At 47.1% G+C, this 17,242-nt stretch overlaps 1 protein-coding gene across 16 annotated transcripts in view; it reads right to left on the bottom strand.

The window, feature by feature from the left end:
- LOC140528648 (voltage-dependent T-type calcium channel subunit alpha-1G-like) overlaps nucleotides 1-17,242 on the bottom strand; it is a 107,661-nt gene that overhangs the window by 26,174 nt on the left and 64,245 nt on the right. For 6 of the 16 annotated variants that reach the window (XR_011975235.1, XM_072646676.1, XM_072646680.1 and 3 more), the window contains 11 exons: nucleotides 13,206-13,357; nucleotides 12,276-12,385; nucleotides 10,957-11,090; nucleotides 10,375-10,445; nucleotides 10,081-10,159; nucleotides 9,844-9,965; nucleotides 8,130-8,486; nucleotides 6,460-6,603; nucleotides 3,546-3,680; nucleotides 1,278-1,473; nucleotides 654-826 (listed from right to left, as the gene is read on the bottom strand). Coding sequence is in view for 15 of the 16 variants with exons in the window: in XM_072646676.1 (XP_072502777.1) it covers nucleotides 654-826; nucleotides 1,278-1,473; nucleotides 3,546-3,680; nucleotides 6,460-6,603; nucleotides 8,130-8,486; nucleotides 9,844-9,965; nucleotides 10,081-10,159; nucleotides 10,375-10,445; nucleotides 10,957-11,090; nucleotides 12,276-12,385; nucleotides 13,206-13,357 (1,673 nt within the window). In the remaining variant the exon portion in view is untranslated. The remainder of the gene's footprint in view (nucleotides 1-653; nucleotides 827-1,277; nucleotides 1,474-3,545; nucleotides 3,681-6,459; nucleotides 6,604-8,129; nucleotides 8,487-9,843; nucleotides 9,966-10,080; nucleotides 10,160-10,374; nucleotides 10,446-10,956; nucleotides 11,091-12,275; nucleotides 12,386-13,205; nucleotides 13,358-17,242) is intronic. The other 10 variants (XM_072646687.1, XM_072646688.1, XM_072646689.1 and 7 more) reach the window with 6 other exon arrangements.

The raw sequence follows: 17,242 nt of genomic DNA, 5'->3' as shown, positions 1-17,242 counted from the left end.
GACAGGGCCAGAGAGATCATCTAGCTCACCTTGCAGCTGGGAAAATTGAGGGCCAGGGAAGAGGAAGTGATTTCCTCAGGGTCACAAAAGTAAGTAGACGGGATTCTCTTACTTGAAATCCAGTGTTCTTTCCAATATGATATAACACACTGTCTCTTCTGAGGCTCCTTATTAAAGCTTAGGGAGCTTGTGCCTAGACGAGGCTATTTTCTCCTTCCCAGTGTGCTCACTATTGCTCCTTGGGCACTCCCACATGGTTTACATGTATGCAATTTTTTTTTTTTTAATCATAGGCCATCTAGTCCAGCCCCTTAATTTTGTAGATAAGGAAACTGAGGCCCCGGAAGTTTAGTGACTTGCCCAAAGGAACAATTACACTTTAAAAAGGACATAAGTGAAACATGTGGAGTCAGAGAAGTCTGGGTTCAAATCTTGTCTAAGGTATTTAGTATAAGCTGCTTCTACCTGAGCCTTGGTTTCCTCATCTGTAAAATGAGGGACTAGATGACTGCTGTGGTCCCTCCTGATGGAGTTAGTTCATCATTTCCAGACCAATCCCTGTAGAGAACCTAGGACTTAAATGCTCACACATACCTTCTACCAAAACCTTGGCATTTTCCCACTTGACAAAGGGGATGGAGTCTTTCCCTCACCTGTCGCCGAAGCTGCCTCTGTGCAGAAGGGGAGCACCCCGGTGGGGGAAGTTTGGGGATGATGCCCCAGTAGGAGTGGTCATGGGGTTGGAGCTGGTGGGACCCATCTTTGGGAAGCTGCAGGAGTGCTCTGGCATCTACTGGCTGGGAGTGGATGGAAGCGGTGGAGCCTGCTGTGGGGTCATGAAAGGTGGAAGCATCAGTAATGTCTGCCCTAAAACCTACCTTCTTTGAATTTCCCACCGACCCCCAGCCCCGTTAACATCTCTTCTCTTTCTCCATCTCTATCCTTGCCATCAAAGATATTTGTTCCTACTATTCTCCCAAACTGTGAAACCTTGCCCAACTCCTGTCTACCAAACCATCATAACCTTGTTTCAGATCCTCGCTAGCGTCTCTTCTTCTAGGATGGGCCTCCCCAGCAAACCAGGAGTTTTCTGAGGGTAAACCTTTCTTTCCCAAAAGGTTTGGAAACTTCCTGAGACTGGGAACCAGTTGTATTCTTTTTGCTCTACCATCCTCCCAGGTGTGCGGCACAATATTGGAATATGAACTTGAGTTGATGTCCATTGACTGCTTTTAGGAAAGCCTCAATGGGCCATTCTATCCCCCGAGAGCTCCTACCTGACTGAGATTTGGGGAGCATCCAGGCCCTCTGCCCTAGAAAGCCCTGATAGGACCCCCCATCTCGGAACATGTAGCTGTCATTGGGCAAGGAGTGGGTCCTGCTGACCCCTGACTTCCGGACAGTTAGCAGACTTGGTTGGAGGGCAGAGAGTCCAGTGGCCAGAGCCTCTTCAGGGTGGGGAAGGGTCACAGTCTGAAAAAGAAAATGGGAGGAAGGGAGGAAGAGGAGACCCACAGTTTTGGCCACTGAGGCACAATTAGGTAGCTGGAAACCAGATTCCCACCCCAGCAGATAGGAACAATGGGCATGCAGACTATCAGGGGGTTTGGGGAAAGGAAACAACAAGGAACACAGAGACAGAAAAGTGAGACAAATGAGCTTCCAGGGAAGAGGCAGGATGGGGGGGAACTTTGCTCCCAGGTTTATAGTTTATATCTTTGATACATTTTATACGTAGCACCAGATGGCAAAGGAGTGTGTGTGTGTGTGTGTGTGTGTGTGTGTGTGTGTACGTATGTATGTATCAAAAGATGGTGGAGGCTATTTATTTTAAGGAGGCTCAGATATCCCTGTCCATAGATTATAACAGAGATCATCCAGGATCAGTCATAGGATCAGAACCTCAAGTGTTTCTCTGGGGAGAGTTCTTTCTAAATGAATTTGTAGGACCGAGTTCCCCTTGAACATTCCTAGAGTCTCCCAACCTAGAGATGTAATGATTTTAAATCGATTTTCTCTAGGCGAAGGCTACATAAAGTCTTGCCTGCCTCAATTCCAACTCCTGTCCCCACCCTACTCCCCACTCCCAGCTCCTAGTAGAGGTACAGCATGTGGGATAATTACAGGAAAATCAGTGCCTCCTAGGAACCACAGGATGTGGAGCCATTGTAAATATGTCCACCAGGACCTGAATTCCTAACCTCTCATCCACCTGAGCTTCTTCCTTACCAATTTTGTGGTCCCAGGGTTATAGCAATAGGGAGCAGGTGTCAGGAGAGTTGGGGACAGGAGAAGGGGAGACCAGTGAGAGTCTAGGGCAGGCAAAGAGGAAGGCAATTTAGCTTTAGAGGCCAGGCAGGATGGAAGCTAGCTCCCAAGAAACATAACTATGGTCTGTCTCCTTCCTCTGCCATCATCAGTTCTGGATTTTGTTCTCCTTACTCCCAATTTAGCAACCTCACAAGAGTACAGCTCAGGGCTTTGATTGAGGATGTCTGAGCCTGGGACAGGACTATATCCTTAGCTTCCACTCTCCCAGCACTGGGCTCCACTGAAGCCAATAACCCATGGCCCCCTTGGGACCTCCAACCAGTGGCAACGTTCCCAGTGGCTGCAGGCCTTGGCCTAGTGCATTTCTGCTGGTGCAGCTGGGCTGTACTGGAAAAATGAAGGTTTATTTGGGAACTAACTTCATCTCACCTCCCTCCCCCAGCAAGTCCCAAGAGCCTGTGGAGGCCTCATCTTTCTTTTGCACCATAACCATGGGAAACCTGATTTGGGGGATGATTGGGATGAGAAAGGGGAGCAGGTTCTGAGTCACACAGGGCTGGAGAGACAAAGGAGTTTGAAGGATTTATCAGCAACACAAAGAAAGGTCCTCAGAAATTAGGGTAGGAGGTGAGAGACATGGAGAGTTACAGAGAAGACAAGAATGGTCCCCTTCCAAAAGCAGGGAAAGAAATTATGTCAGTCATAGCAGAGGAGAAGCACCACCCCACTACACAGTGGTGAATGTCTAATGTTGATAAGGGTGGAGTGGAGGCATGGAGAAGAAGGGGAAGTGGGATGAGGGGTACAGCTTGGGCAGGGCTCCAAATACAGGGGGCTGAGTCTGGACCCCCAGGGCAGAGGTCTAGGGTCTCCAGAACATACTGTTTCTTTCATCAGCTGCCTGATTCTGCAGCCTGGCAGGGCCAATTCCAAAGACAGGTGTGGAAGGTACCCAGATAACACTCTGATGCCTATCCCTCCTCCCCTGTATTCGTTGTGGAAAAGGTCACATACATTCAACCTTTCTCTCTCTCTCTCTCTCTCTCTCTCTCTCTTTGGAGAAGAGCTGGGGAGAGATGTTAATTTGGCAAAAACAAAATGAAACAAAAACCAAGAAGTGTAACTGAATTAATGTATCTGGGCTGAAGAGTGAGAACTGGAAGCTTTGAGAAGAGGGGGATGGGATGGGGGGAGTTGGGGGGGAAAGCCCTGGTGCCAGTATTCAGAGCCCTACACAGAGCTAAGGGAGAAAGTGAGCGGGTCTATGTATGTACATTTCTTTCCAGGGCATTAAGTAAAAGTGTGTGAGTGTCATCAGGCAAAGAATCATCCGTCAGAGCTAAGGAGCAGGACTGTTCAGACAGAATATCTGACGTCAGAGACAGATCCTCCATCTCAGCTAGAGGGATCTAAACAAGGAGAGAGATGATCAAGCATAAGAAACCAGGACAAAAAAAAATGGAAGAAAAAAGAAAATCTTTTTTTCTTTTTTTTTAAACAAAACACATCAAAAAAATAAAAACAAAAACAAAAACCAACCAAACAACTAAAACCTCCCTCCTCTCTCCCCTCCACCTCCAACAAACTGACATCCCACAGACTTTCCTGACCCAATACACACACACACACACACACACACACACACACACACACACACACACACACAGCATCAGAGCATGAATTCAAAGGGTCACCACATATACAAAAGGACTGAGGGCAAACATCGACAGAACCTGAATAGCAAAGCATGGGGAAACCATATAAAAAAAGATCCCTGCAGATTCTTAGACCACCCCCTGCCACCCTGTGGTCGGGGGGAGGGCTTTAGACAGTCATGAAAGATGAAACCAAAAAAAAAAGAGAGAGGGAAATAAAGAAAAGGAAAAGAAGTATGACTTTTTTCTTTCTTTTCTCTACAGACAGAGGCAGCAGTATGGAGGGGGGTGGGGCACGGAGAGGGAAATGAGGGGGGCAATACCACAGAGAGCCTGGCTATGTTCTTCTTATCTCCTCTACATCTAAAAGGCTTGGCAGGGTTTGTCAAGGCCTCAGCTTCTGACTCCTTCAGTCCCGCAGTCTGTCCCTGCCTTTCTTCCATAGCCAGCATCCATCTCCAATAACCTCTCGGGATGGCCTCCTTCTCTCTCAGTCACCAAAGGTATTGGGGCATGTGTTTACACACATAGGGGCTGACATTAATATACACTTTCCTTGCTGTTATCCTTGTTGGGGGTGTTACAACTATGACCCATTCCCCCCAAAGATCTGGTCTGTGCCCATGCTAGACTCACTCTCAGCAGAGTAGCATCATAGAAAGTGCATGAGATGTGGATTCAGACCCACTTTGAAGAATGCCACTTCCTTCTCTGATCTTGAGTTTTCTTCTCCATAAAATGAGAGGCTAGGAAAGATGATATGTCTACCCTTTGGGCTCTGAGCTCTAGGAATCGAAGTGTGAGAGACTAGGCTCCTATTAGCAACCTCAGTTCAAGGGCTTTCTCTGACTCTTCCTTCCCCAGAGTCTCCTACCTGGAGTCTTTCTTTTTCTACTACCACCCCATTTCAAATATCTTTAAGGGTCCTGTCTTCTGATGCTTCATGCTCCTACCCAGTGAAATAATCACTGATCACACCAAAGTCCATTTCTGATGCTTCTAAGGCTGCGTCCCTCTTCTGGAGTAAAATCTTGACACTTATTCCCACACTGACCAAGTAACACCGGGAGAAAGGTGGGCAGATGAGCCCTGACTTCTTATCCTTCTTCACTCTAGAGGAAATCTGAGGTTCTATGCTCTTGTAGTTTTAATTGGAGCAACGACTGGACTAGAAAGCTAAGGGAAGCTGAAAAGGAAGAAAGGACAGGAAACAGATATGGGGAGATTTAAAGCAAATTCCTTTGGTCTATGAACTCCCAGAATCCCCCTAAACTCTAATCTGCCATATCTCCTGTCCTAATTTAGAGAACTGATTGCTTTGCTGTAGGAAGAGAGATGGAGAGGGCTGTGAGGGTGTGAAAGGGAAGATGAGATTGCAGAAGGAAAGGTCTAGTAAGGTAGCAAAGCAGAAAGGACAGAGGCTTGAAAGACAGCAAGAGAATGAGGAATAATTAGAGTGGAAGTCCCGGGGGGCATGATAGAGTTGTGATGGAGAGGGAGGGGAATAGGAAAACATTCATTTCATGTTTCACATCTCACATGTTCTTAGAGATTAGTGTCATGGCCTAATTCTTCCCTGCCCCCACTCTTCTACCAACTCCTAAATCTCTTTTAGGATAAATTCAGGCTTAAAATAATCAGATAAATGAAGCATGTGTCATGCCCAAACAAGAATACAATGAGAAGCCACTATCCTGGATGACCACAGGAGCCAGGACCCAGGGAGAGGAATCAGCCTCTCACTCTGGGTGAGCACATGCTGGCCTAATCCTGGTTCCAAGGCCAGGCATCCAGGGCCCTTCTGTGGAAATCCCTCCCATACTCTCAGGTCTGTCAGTCAGCACTGCCAAGAAAGTCTCTTTGCCCCTTCCCCCCTTCATCCCACAAGTGTTTGACCAGACACCCCCTCCCTTCCATATTTCCTCTCTCCTCAGCCTTTCTTTCTTTCCTCCTCAGTGATTCACCCCAAAGGCCTTTAAAGACCCTCCCACCACATCTCTCTTTTAGTACAGGGATTTTTGACCTCTTTTGTGGGTCATGGAAAACTTTAGCAGTCTGGTGAAGCCTATGGACTCCTTATCACAAAAATGTTTTTTAAATAATTAAAAGACATGATAAATGTCAGTTAGAGGTTAGTTAAAAAACGTAATTTCACCCATCAAGGTTCATGGACACCCTGAAATCTATTCATGGACCCCTTTGGAGTCTGTGGACACCAGGTTAAAAATCCCTGTTACAGCATCCACCTGAGCCTTTACCTGCCTCTCATTGTAATGCTCACATCAACTTCCTACCTCCGTTGCCCCACCAACTCTCTCCCTCTAATGTTTTTTTTCAGCCTCCTGCTGTATTAGAATGGATCATCCCAGCTCAAGGAAACACCTACCAGAATGTCGATTATTTTCCTAACCTACACTGTAACCCTAGGTTTCCCTCCTTACTGGCCAGCTTAGTTAGTGGTGGACACAGTAACCCCCCCCCCCCCTCCAATACTATACTGGCAGGGCAGGGCACACAACACAGGGACAATAACCTGAGACTCGGAGTCGCCCTGGCCAGGGGCGGGAGGGAAGGTGTAGGGCCGGCCCAAAGAGCTGGACAGCTCATCCATCAATTTCAACTCCCCCTCCAGAGACCCCTGGATCAGCAGGGAGATGGTGTCAAACAGCTGTCTGTCCTGAGTGGTGCCAAGGAGAAGTTAGGGAAGGAAGAGGAGGTAGGGGAGAGGGGCAGAGACAGATAGAAGAGAGTGACATATGGAGTAAGGGCAAGAAAAGGGGAATGAGCAGGAGGTGGGAAAATGAATGGGAAAAGTTGAATAGGAAAGGAGAGATGAGAGAAGGGAAGAGAAATGGGAAGAAAAAATAAAGAAGAGAGGATGAGAATAAAAAAGGGAAGCAGATAAGATTAATGGGAAAAAGGATATCAGAAGGAATGGGATACAGAGAAGAGAGGGAAGAGAAAGAAGGAGGATGAAGGGGAGAAATGGAGGATGTGGAGAGAAAATAGAGAGAGAAGATGAATAAGAGAATGAGGGAGAGAGAAAATGAGGGCAAGAACAAAGTAGAGAGTGAGGATGAGGAAGAAAGGATGAAGGAGAGGGTGAGAGAGAAAGGATGAGTGAAAGAATAAAGGAAAGAAGGTGAGAGAGAAAGGATAAGGGAAAGGATGAAGGAGAGGGTGAGTTTGAGAGGAAAGGATGAAGAAGAAAGAAGGGATGGGAGAGAGAGGAAGGCTCAGAATAGAGGGGATGAGAGAGAGAAGATGACATGAAAAGATAGAGAGAAGAAGAGACATAGAGAATGGTGGAAGCAGAAAAGGAAGAGGAAATAGGATAGGTTAAAGAAAGAATGAGTTGAGAAGAAAATAGAAAAAAAAAAGAAAAGAGAAAACAGGAAAAAAGGAAGAAAAGGAGTAGATAGAAAATGAGGGGAAGGAGATGAGAGGACATAAAAAAGAAAACAAAGAAAGCTTTTCAGAAAGCTCAGTCCTGAATCAAGGAAGGAGAGGCCAGATCAGCACTGCGAAACAAATACATTTGTTTGGAGGGGATAAAAAACTGAACGGGGGGAAGTTCTATGATCTCTGGCAAGGAAACTAACCCTCTGTTTCTATCAGAAAGCACCATCCTCAGTGAGGCAAAAGGAGACTGTCACCCCTGGCCCTCCCTAGTAGCTCCTGAATAGCAAAGACAGAGGTGCTGAGAGCAGCACCAGGGCCAGGCTGCCTGGTAAGCAGATTGCACAGGTACCTGGGGACCCCCAGGGCTGGGAGCAATGCTTTTACTGACACAGTGCCCCTTGAAGGAGACAGGAAGAGACATGAAGCTTTGCTGTTGGCAGCAGCCTTGATGAGGAGCCAGAGTGCCTTCCCAACCTCCCTTCTTGTCCTGTCTCTGCCAACACCATCCCATGGAGGGGATGTCCTTTCCAGTGCTCATCTGCTCTCCTAGGGAGGCAGTAGAGTTTATAACTGAGGGCTTGATCAGTTGGGAGGAGAGTGAGGACTTGCTTTTAGGGGGCAGGAAAGCGGCAGTGAATGAGCCTCCACGCGGCTTCCTGTGGCTGGCTCTCAGCCTGGGTCTGAAGATTTTCTATTCCTGCCAACCTCTGCCTGTTCCATAAAGTACCTCCCCAACTCCAGGAAGGGGGTCTTTACTCCTCTCTCTCTTTCCAGTCTCTTCATTTCCCACTAGGGTCTCACCGTGGGGTGGGCCAAGGAGAGTTGAGAAGCCACTTTGACGTGCAAGGCCTGAGGGGCCCTGAGCTTTGGGCTGCCAGGCTGGCTGTCTGGCCCTCCCTCTCCCCGGGGCCAGGAGAAGGGGTCTCCTGGGATGAGAGGCTGGGGCGGGGCCAAGGTCTTCATCTCCATCTCCAGCTCAGCCTCTAGCTCTGCCTCTTCCTTGGCCTCCTTGTTGCTCTCCTCCAAGTGCTTCATCAGGACCGCGATGACCACATTCACCAGCACAAACTGGGCCGTCAACACAAAGGACACAAAGTAGATGGGGGAGATGACGGTGTTGTAGCAGGTGGACTCTTGGTCACAGTCTCGGAGGGTGTCCTGAGTGGGGAAATGGATGAGTCAGACAAGAGCAGAGGTTCTTAACCTAGAATCCATGGATAGATTTCAGGAAGTCCTTGAAATTTTTAAAAAATATTTTCATATGGGTTTTGTTTTAATTGTCTCAATGGGTAAGACAAAGGGAGAAGAGAGGAAGAGAATTAGGAAAATAAAATAAATTGAATTTTAAAATATTTTGATAACTATATTTCAATATAACTAATTTCCTTTACAATCCTATGTGCTTAAAAACATTATTCTGAGAAGAGGGCCATACACTTCACCAGACTACCCAAGGGGTCTCTGACACAGAAAAGGGTAAGAACCCTTGAGTTAGAGGGTGTCTTGGAGGAGGGACAGAAAGAGGAGTGTCCTGAGAAGAAAGAGAATTTAGAGGATGTCCTGGGCTTAGGAGTGAGTTATGGGATATTGTAGTAAAAGAGGGAGCTATACAGTATCAAAAAAGAGGGAAGAGTTATAGGATGTCCAAGGAAGAGGCAGGAGGAAGCTATAGGACGATCTGAAAAAGGGAATGCATATGTATATATCACATGCATATATGTATATACAGTATACTGGGACAGAGGTGGGTTATAGAGTATCCCAAGGAGAAAAATGAGTTAAGGGTGTCTAAGGGAGAAGCAAAAGACGTATAAGGTGTTCTGGCAATGTAGGTGAAAAAGTTATAGGGAATTTTAGGGAGAAAGGAGAGATACAAGGTTTCTTGAGGGAGCAGAAAAGTTATAGGGTATTACAGGGAGAAGTTTTAATTACAGAGTGTCTTGGGGAATGGGAGGGTGTGTTTTGGGGATGGAAGAAGGGGCCACTAAGGGAGAAAGTGGAGTTATAGGGTATACTGATGAGAGGGAGAGCTATAAGGTTGTCAGAAAGAAACCTTTATTGGGCTTGGAGGAAGTTATGGGATGATTTTAAGAGAAGAAAAATTTATAGAGTGTTCTGGGGATATGAGATTATTATAGGATGTCCTGGTCAAAAAGGAAGCTATAAGATGTCAGAGGAAGATGGAAAAGTTGTAGAGTGCTCTGGGGAGAGAGGAGTTACTAGGTATCTTGAATATGAAGAAGTTATAGTGGATTTTCTGGAAAAAGAGGAGTTTTGGGGGTGTTCTAAGAATGAAAAAATTCTTAGAGGCATATTTTGTCCCTCTAAATGAAGGAGTCCTCAAATGTGAATTTTAGGGGTGCTTTTATGGGGAGAATGCTACAAGATTTTACTTACTATCATTTCAACTTCTAACAATACTTGGCTCAGACTATTACAATGAAATTCTGAGGATAGACCAACTTCAGGAAGAGCCAGGAACATTTGAGGCAGGGGGAGAGGGAAAGGGTCCCACCTTCATGATTCCATTCCAGTTGTCACCGGTAGAGACTCGGAAAAGGGTCAAGAAGGCCATACCAAAGTTCCTGAAGGTGGCATGACGGCCCAGGCCCTCACAGGGATGGGTTTCATCACACTCTACAGGAGAAGATAACAGAGGAAGGGGAGCCCCCAGTCAGTCACTTCTTATGTCCCAGACTCCAGGACCCTCCAGCCCCCACACAAAGCTCCCACCCACACAACCCCAACTCACCCAGGTCTCCAAAAAGCTCCACGCCCAGAGCTGCAAAGATGAAAAACAATAACATGAAGAGGAGTCCCAGGTTCCCTACCTGGAAAAGAGGAAAAGAAAAGGCAAAGATGCATATGGATATCCCAGTCCAGTTCCACACTTTCCTCCTCCTTCTCCCTCCCTTCCACTTCCCCAAATCCTCTGTCCTTTCCTTCAGTTCATGGAGGAGGAAGAGTTAGGGCCTCCAAACAAAAGATGAGTCATTGGGGGCCCAGAATTTCCAAACAACTGCCCCATCCCAGCCCCCTCCAATACCTGGGGCAGGGCCTGCATCACTGTATCCAGCAGAGCCCGCATGCCCACCGCCATCTTCAGCAACTTCAGCACTGAGGAAACAAAGGGACGGGATGAGGGTGAATAGCCCCTTCCCCCTTTCCAATCTAAGGCCTCAAGGCCCCATTAGCCCTGGCCTGGACTGTTGTTGGGGGTGGGGGTAGGGCTGATGGGGTTCCAGTGGAGGTGGTACACTGTGAAGGGCACCAAGAACAACTTGCCCACCCACCACAGAGAGAAGAAGGCAACGTGGAGGTCTGAGAAACCCAACAACCTTCTTACTCAGCAGAGATGGGCTGGGAAAGGTCAGATTAGATGCACTGAGAATGGTACAGCAGACTGGGAGGTGGCCAGGGGTCAAGCAGCCCAGATCTCCTCCCTTCCAACCAGTTTCATATTGTACAGAAGAAAAATGGGTCCACTTGTTGGGCAGGTGGGAGGATCTTATTTCCCAACCCATCTCCAAAGTCCAAGCCTTCCTGCCTATAGTCTCCAAAGACAGGATGAAGGAGCAGTGTTAGAGTGCTGGTGCAACTGGGGTGAGCCTCTCCTGAAGACACTGACCACGGGCAATCCGGAGCACTCTCATAATTCGGATGATGGTGGGGTTGATGGGCAGGGACGCGTTGACCTCGATCTCCTCCAGAGTGATCCCCATGATGGAGAGCAGCACGATGGCCAGATCTAGTTGGTTCCACCTGGAAACCCGAAACGTGTCTCCCTGGGGGGATGGAGGGATTCTGGGGTAGGGGCCAAGGGAACCCAGAAGGTGGAAGAGCTGGGTTTGTCGGGATGGAGGAGTGGGCGGCATAAGGACATTTTCTTGAACCCTGAAGGCTAGAGCTGGAAGAGACTTTAAAGATAGCCAACATTTGCAGAGGAAGAAGGAAATGAACTGACCTAAGGTCACAAAGAGCATCCAGGTCTGTCACTCCAATACTCAATAGTAGCTTTTTCTTTCTTTTTTCTTTTTTGGCTTCTCCATGCTTACTATTAACTAGATTTTCTTTCCATCACACTATGGTGCAGGAATGTGCCCTAAGAGAAAACCAGCCTTACAAGACTTTCCTTCTCATTCTGTTCAATGGCAGTTCTTGTGGATCCATCCAATCATGGATTAAAAGCTCATAGGAATATTAGAGGGACATCTAGGCCAGGCCTCTCCCATTTTAGAAAGGAGTAACTTGCTGAGGGTCACGGAGACAGGAAATGTCAAAGGTAGGATTTGAAATTCAGATCTTCTGATTTCTCTTTCTGTAATACCAGATGACTTCTAATAATATCTAGTATTTATAATGGTTGTAAAACACTTTATAAATATTATCTCATTTATGTTTATAACAGCCTTGAGAGGCAAGTGCTATTATCATTCCCATTTTACAGATGAGGAAACTGAGGCAGATAGAGGTTAAGTGACATATCCAAGCTCAAAAGTGTCTGAGACAAGATTTGAACTCAGTGTTTTTGCTACTAGCTCTAGAGCTCTATTCACTACACCATCCAGCTGCCTAGATGAACCTGACTATGGTGGGGCCAGAGAAGGCTCTTAATTTCCCTCACTAAAAGGGACTAGAACCCAGGTCTCTTGATTCCCAGTCCAACGTCCTTTCCATCCCATTAGGAGCCTTCTTGTCACTTCCTACCTCCCTTCTCTTCACCCTCACCTCCGGCCCTCTGTTTTGGCATTGTGTCCTGAATCTTCTGACAACCCTTGGGCCACCTTCCCTTCCCACAACAGTAAGAGGAAGCCAGTGGGAGGCTCCAGGATCCCACAGATTTGTCCAAGTTGTCTAGAGAAGGAGAGTAATTGGGAAAGGCAAGAATTCTCTGGAGATTTTGCCCAGGGGGAAACAAAGGCACCTTGTATTTCCACTCTCAATTACCTGTCCTGGAAGAATCGTCGGAAACCAAAGGCCACAAGTTTGAAAACAGATTCCAAGACAAAGATAACAGTGAAGATGTAGTTACAGATCTTCAAAGCCTCATCCAGGATCTAGGGGGAACAGATGCAGGGGGCCTCATCACTGACGTCAGAGGGGCTAACAGCCTCCTTCTCAGATCTCCCCAGATACTGCCGCAGAGAGTTAGTTGGTCTAGGTGGGGGGGGGGGGAGGGAAAGGGGATCAGCGAGTCCTTAGAAGAGCACCCACCTACCCAATCATGTTGGATAATTGTGGATTAGAAGACATAACATTGGAAAGGACCTTAGAGATCATGAAATCTAACTTCCTCCCTTTACAAATGGATAAATTGAGGCACAGAGCGGGGAAGGTACTTTTCCAAGGACACGCAGTTTCTAAGCAGTGGAAGTGGGATTTTAATCCAAATCTAAGTCCCCCAAATCTCTAAATCCAAATCTCTAAATCTCATAATGATAGTATTTATGTAGCATTTTAGGGATTTTATTTCATTTAGTCCTCACAACAACCCTATAAAGTAGATGTTATTATTTTCCCATTTTATAGAGAGGGAAACTGAGGCATGTTAAGTGATTTGCCCACGATCACATAGCTAATAAACATTTGAGACAGCAACTCAGGTCTTCCTAGCTCTAAGTCCAGCACTTTACCCACTGAGACACTGAAAAAACCTTATGCCTTTTCTATTATTCTAGAATCATGGCTTTGAATAGGATTCAATAATCCCATCTGTCAAAAATTTTGGAAGGGAATCCCCCCCTCCACAATGGTACACTGATGTCTCCCCATATGGATAAGCCATTTGACAGGGAGGAGGAGGTTCCTTCCATATGTAGGGGACAGGGTGGGGGTTGGGGATAGGCTGTGTGTATGAGTGGGAGGGAGAGTTCTTACCTGAGGCTGCTGATAATGTTCCATAGCCATAGTAACTACGTTCAGACCAATGACGCCCGTGATGAAGAGATCCAAGTAGTGGCTGGTACACATGTGATGGACGAGGAGACGGAACCTCGAGTAGTCTGAATAGTAGGGTTTGCATTGTGCTTCTGGTGGGGGAGAAGCCAATGACAGGGGCAGAGAGCAGAGAGACCATTAGTCTCCCCTGACTCCATCCATCTCCCCTGCCCTACCCAAGACAGGCTCCCCAAACAGCCACCAGCCCCAACACCAGAGGTGATAATTCTACTTCTATCAGCATCCCCGTTCTTCCTACTCCTTCCCCAAAAAGACAAATTGTTTTTTGGGGGGGAGTTGGAGTTGGGAGAGGGTATCACAGGCATTTGCTCTCTCTAGTCTAGGCATTTCTACTGATACCTCTCCAGATAAGGTAGGGCATTGAACATGCACAGCTCCTAATCCAAATTAGAGAACAGGTGAGACAACCCCCTCCCCTTACATTTAGGGTCCAAGAAGCACTCATCCCTTTAAAAGAAAAAGAAAATTTTTTCCACCTTCCTTCACCTCTCTGCTCTTTAGACAAAGCCAGATCCACAAATTAGAAAAAAAAAGGGGGGGAATTAGACGAGGTTCAGTGGAAGTGGAGGAGTACTGCAAAAACATTAAATGGAGCTAAGGATTTGGAATTAAAACTACAACTTAGAATGTGGACCTCTCTGTGACTAGGTCTCAGGGAGGGGGACACCACCCGCCCCATCCTCTCAAGCTCCTTCACCTCTGCTCCCCCACATCCTGATGCCCATTTGTTTCTGGAGTGAAGGTGGAAGAAGAGGGTCTGCTCTCATCCTAGATACAAGCTCTTGGAATCCTGGATGTTTGAGGGGATAAACTAATTTGCTCACCTAATCTCTAATGAGGAAATGCCCAGCCTGAGACCATAAATTCAGGGCAGCATGATAATGCATATTGGAGTGGGAGAGGCTGTCTGAGATCTGTCAGAAGCATAATATTACTTTTGTAATTAGCAGATCAGCTAGTGATTAAAATCACTGCCCCAGGAGTACTCCTGTCCCTTAGAGGCACTAAGGACAAATCTAGGGAGCAAGATCCAGCCTAGATAGAGACTGAGGGCTGGGGTGGATCTTGTGAGAGCAGAAAGTGACATTCCCCTCATTCTAGGGGACAGTGTTTTGGGGACTGATCAGGCTCCCTGGCAGCTCCATCAAACAGACATGGATCTCAGACAGTCCTCCCCCACCCCAGGGAGGTCTAGGAGGACTTAAACCCATTGGCAGCATGGACTGACTGTATCCCAGGATGGGGCTGGCGGGGTGCAGTAGGAAATTCTGACCCTGAACCAGCCCACACTCAGGACCCTAACCTTGCTCTGGTTATTTAACAGAAGGATAGACTGAAACAGGAAAGGGAAGGAGGTGGGACCTAGATGAAGACTATAAAAAGGAGTCAGGACTTAAAATTCTCCATGGGGGAGGGAGAATGCCCAGCAACAAAAAACAAGCTTAATTCTCACAGGTCAACTCTCAGTTATCTAGACTAATGTGAAAAAGCAATGATGCAAATAATCTTTGCCTTCCCCTCTCCCCCCAAACCAAAGCATCCTAGGATTTGTCTTTTCAATTTGGGGCTGTATTATGATTTTTTTGTTTTATTTTCAGGCACTGAAGACTGATCTTCTAAGTGATGGTTGACTCAAGACAGTATCTCCCTGAGGAAAGATATGTCAGTTTAGGGGGAATGGAGAGGAGGAGGTGGGGTAGGTCTATCTGGGCTGGGAACAACAAAGCCTTGGATCTTCCATTGGGTGGATAAAAGAGAGTTGACTGGAGACAAGTGAGGACTGTTCCTTCCATTTCTGCAAGGGTTGGGAGGGAGTTGAGCTATGCAGCTCAAGAGGCGGGATCTCTCTGGCTCTACATTAATCTCCATAAAAGCTGAGAGCACCCGATCCCATTATGCTAAAATATGAATGGGGAATTAACCAAAATGTTTGAATACAATTAAGCTAGAAACACTGTCTTCTTATTAGCCCCATTATTAGCTGAGACAATGCAGAAGGGAACTGGAGGATGGAAGGGAGGGCACCTTCCCCATCTCTTTACCCCAAATTGAATACTTATATAGGCTTAATTCATGTGCAGTGTTACTGGCCAAATTGAGAGGTCCCCACCCTTGCCTCTGCTCTGGTTCTATCCCTCTGAGTGAGAGCCACACTGGGATACAGTCAGGGGCCCCTGATAGGTAAGTCCTCCAAGACTCCCTCACCCCCAAATAAGGCCAGGGAGGCAAGGTTAAGCAGGAGAAGGGGTGTCTGCCTAGAGCAGGGTTGATCACTAACCATCCCAAGCATTCATAAGGCAGCCTCCCCTGTCTCCCCCTCACTATCCCCGTTCTTACCACCCCCCCCAAAACCTAACATGGAGAAACATCTAGAAACCCTTCATTGGTGTTTCAGGGTCATCAAAACCTAGAACGTCAGAGCTAGAAGAAACCTTAGAAATAATCTAATCCAATCCACTCATTTTATACAGGAAGAGACTGGGGCCCAGGGAGCTGAAGTGGCCTGTGCAAAGTTACACTGCTAGCTAGGGAGCAGAGCTGGGGATAGAATCCATAATCCCCTGATTCCCAGTGAAATTATTCTCCTGCTTCAGCACACGCCCTCTCAACCCCTTTCCCCACTCCCTCCCCAAGCTACTGACAGGTTGTGGGGTTTTATTTTATTATTATTCTTTAGTCGTTTTTAGACTCAAACCCTCAGAGGCATCCACCTGTGGGCAGCCCACGTGGAAGGGCAGCCCTGGTGATCCAACCCTGCTTAGCATTCTCTTGGCTACATGGGGCAGGGGGTGGCACATCCCCCACATGCCTGGCATGCAGATTAGTGTAAATGTAGATTACCTTGTCAGGGGGCCACAAATTAAGTTGCATTGGAAGCTACTGTCTCAGCCATAACAGCCCAGGGAGATTAGGGGAGGGGGAAGGAGGGAGAGGTATGGGGAACTCTTCCTCAAGTCACTGGGAAAATCCTTAGTTCATTGGGAATTATCCTGGGGTCCATGCCTTTCTCCCTTGTCCCCATGCCCCCTTCTAGCTGCATGAGTCAAAGCAGGCTCAGTAAATATCAGACATATCCGCAAGGTGGGAAGTGGGGCACCTCCCCCATTCATGTCCCTCCTTGCACAACCCACCCAAGGACTGGGTGGCTGAGAGAAGAATACAGGACCAAGGGCAACAGGCACAGTGGGTTAGTTGGGGTTATCATTGAATAGATTTCAAGTACAGACCAGGTGAAAGGGCAAAACCAGGTGGAAATTGGGGAGGAAAGGAGTCATATGATATGTGACATAGGCCCCCACATGGGATGGATCACACATTCAGCTCCTTTGACCAGGTCTGGTTGTTGAGATGGTGATGTGGTGGGAAGTAAGAGGAGGGCACTCAATGGCTGTGGGGTACACTGCCTACAACCAAATTGGCTACAAACCAAACAGTCCTCATCTGTCTATAGCCAAATCTACTTAGCAAAAGACTGGGGCCCTAGTCACTGTTGTTTCTTCCTTCCCTCCCCATCTGCTGATACCTGGGAAGGAATTCACTTCTCCAGTCCCCTCTTTACCCTAGACAGTCACTGAACTGATGCTTTCACTTTGGGGTCTAAGAGGCCTTCCTATTGGGAGGAAGCCTGGATATAGGTAGAAGAGGAATCAGAACCATGTCAGAGAATAGAAATTTTGGACATCCACCAATCACACTAGACTGGAAGGTGGGGGTTGTCCATTTGTCTGGACCCTCTGCTTGGGTCATACATAATGCATCTACTTGAATCACAGAAGACCAAAGGCCTTCAAAGGAAACAAGGTAAGCAGGCAGGGGAACAGTGGGTGTCTAAGATTATACATAGGGTAGCAATAGGACTACTGTGAGCCCCTATTTTGGGCTAAATGACAGTATGCATATGAGCTCATGTATAACTGTGTATGTGTGTGTGTGTGTGTGTGTGTGAGAGAGAGAGA

Source organism: Notamacropus eugenii, chromosome 2 (assembly GCF_028372415.1).
Source record: "Notamacropus eugenii isolate mMacEug1 chromosome 2, mMacEug1.pri_v2, whole genome shotgun sequence".
In the NCBI taxonomy this organism is placed as follows: domain Eukaryota; kingdom Metazoa; phylum Chordata; class Mammalia; order Diprotodontia; family Macropodidae; genus Notamacropus; species Notamacropus eugenii.
The sequence above is the reverse complement of the archived record's forward strand: the minus strand, read 5'-3'. Positions and strand labels throughout refer to the sequence as shown.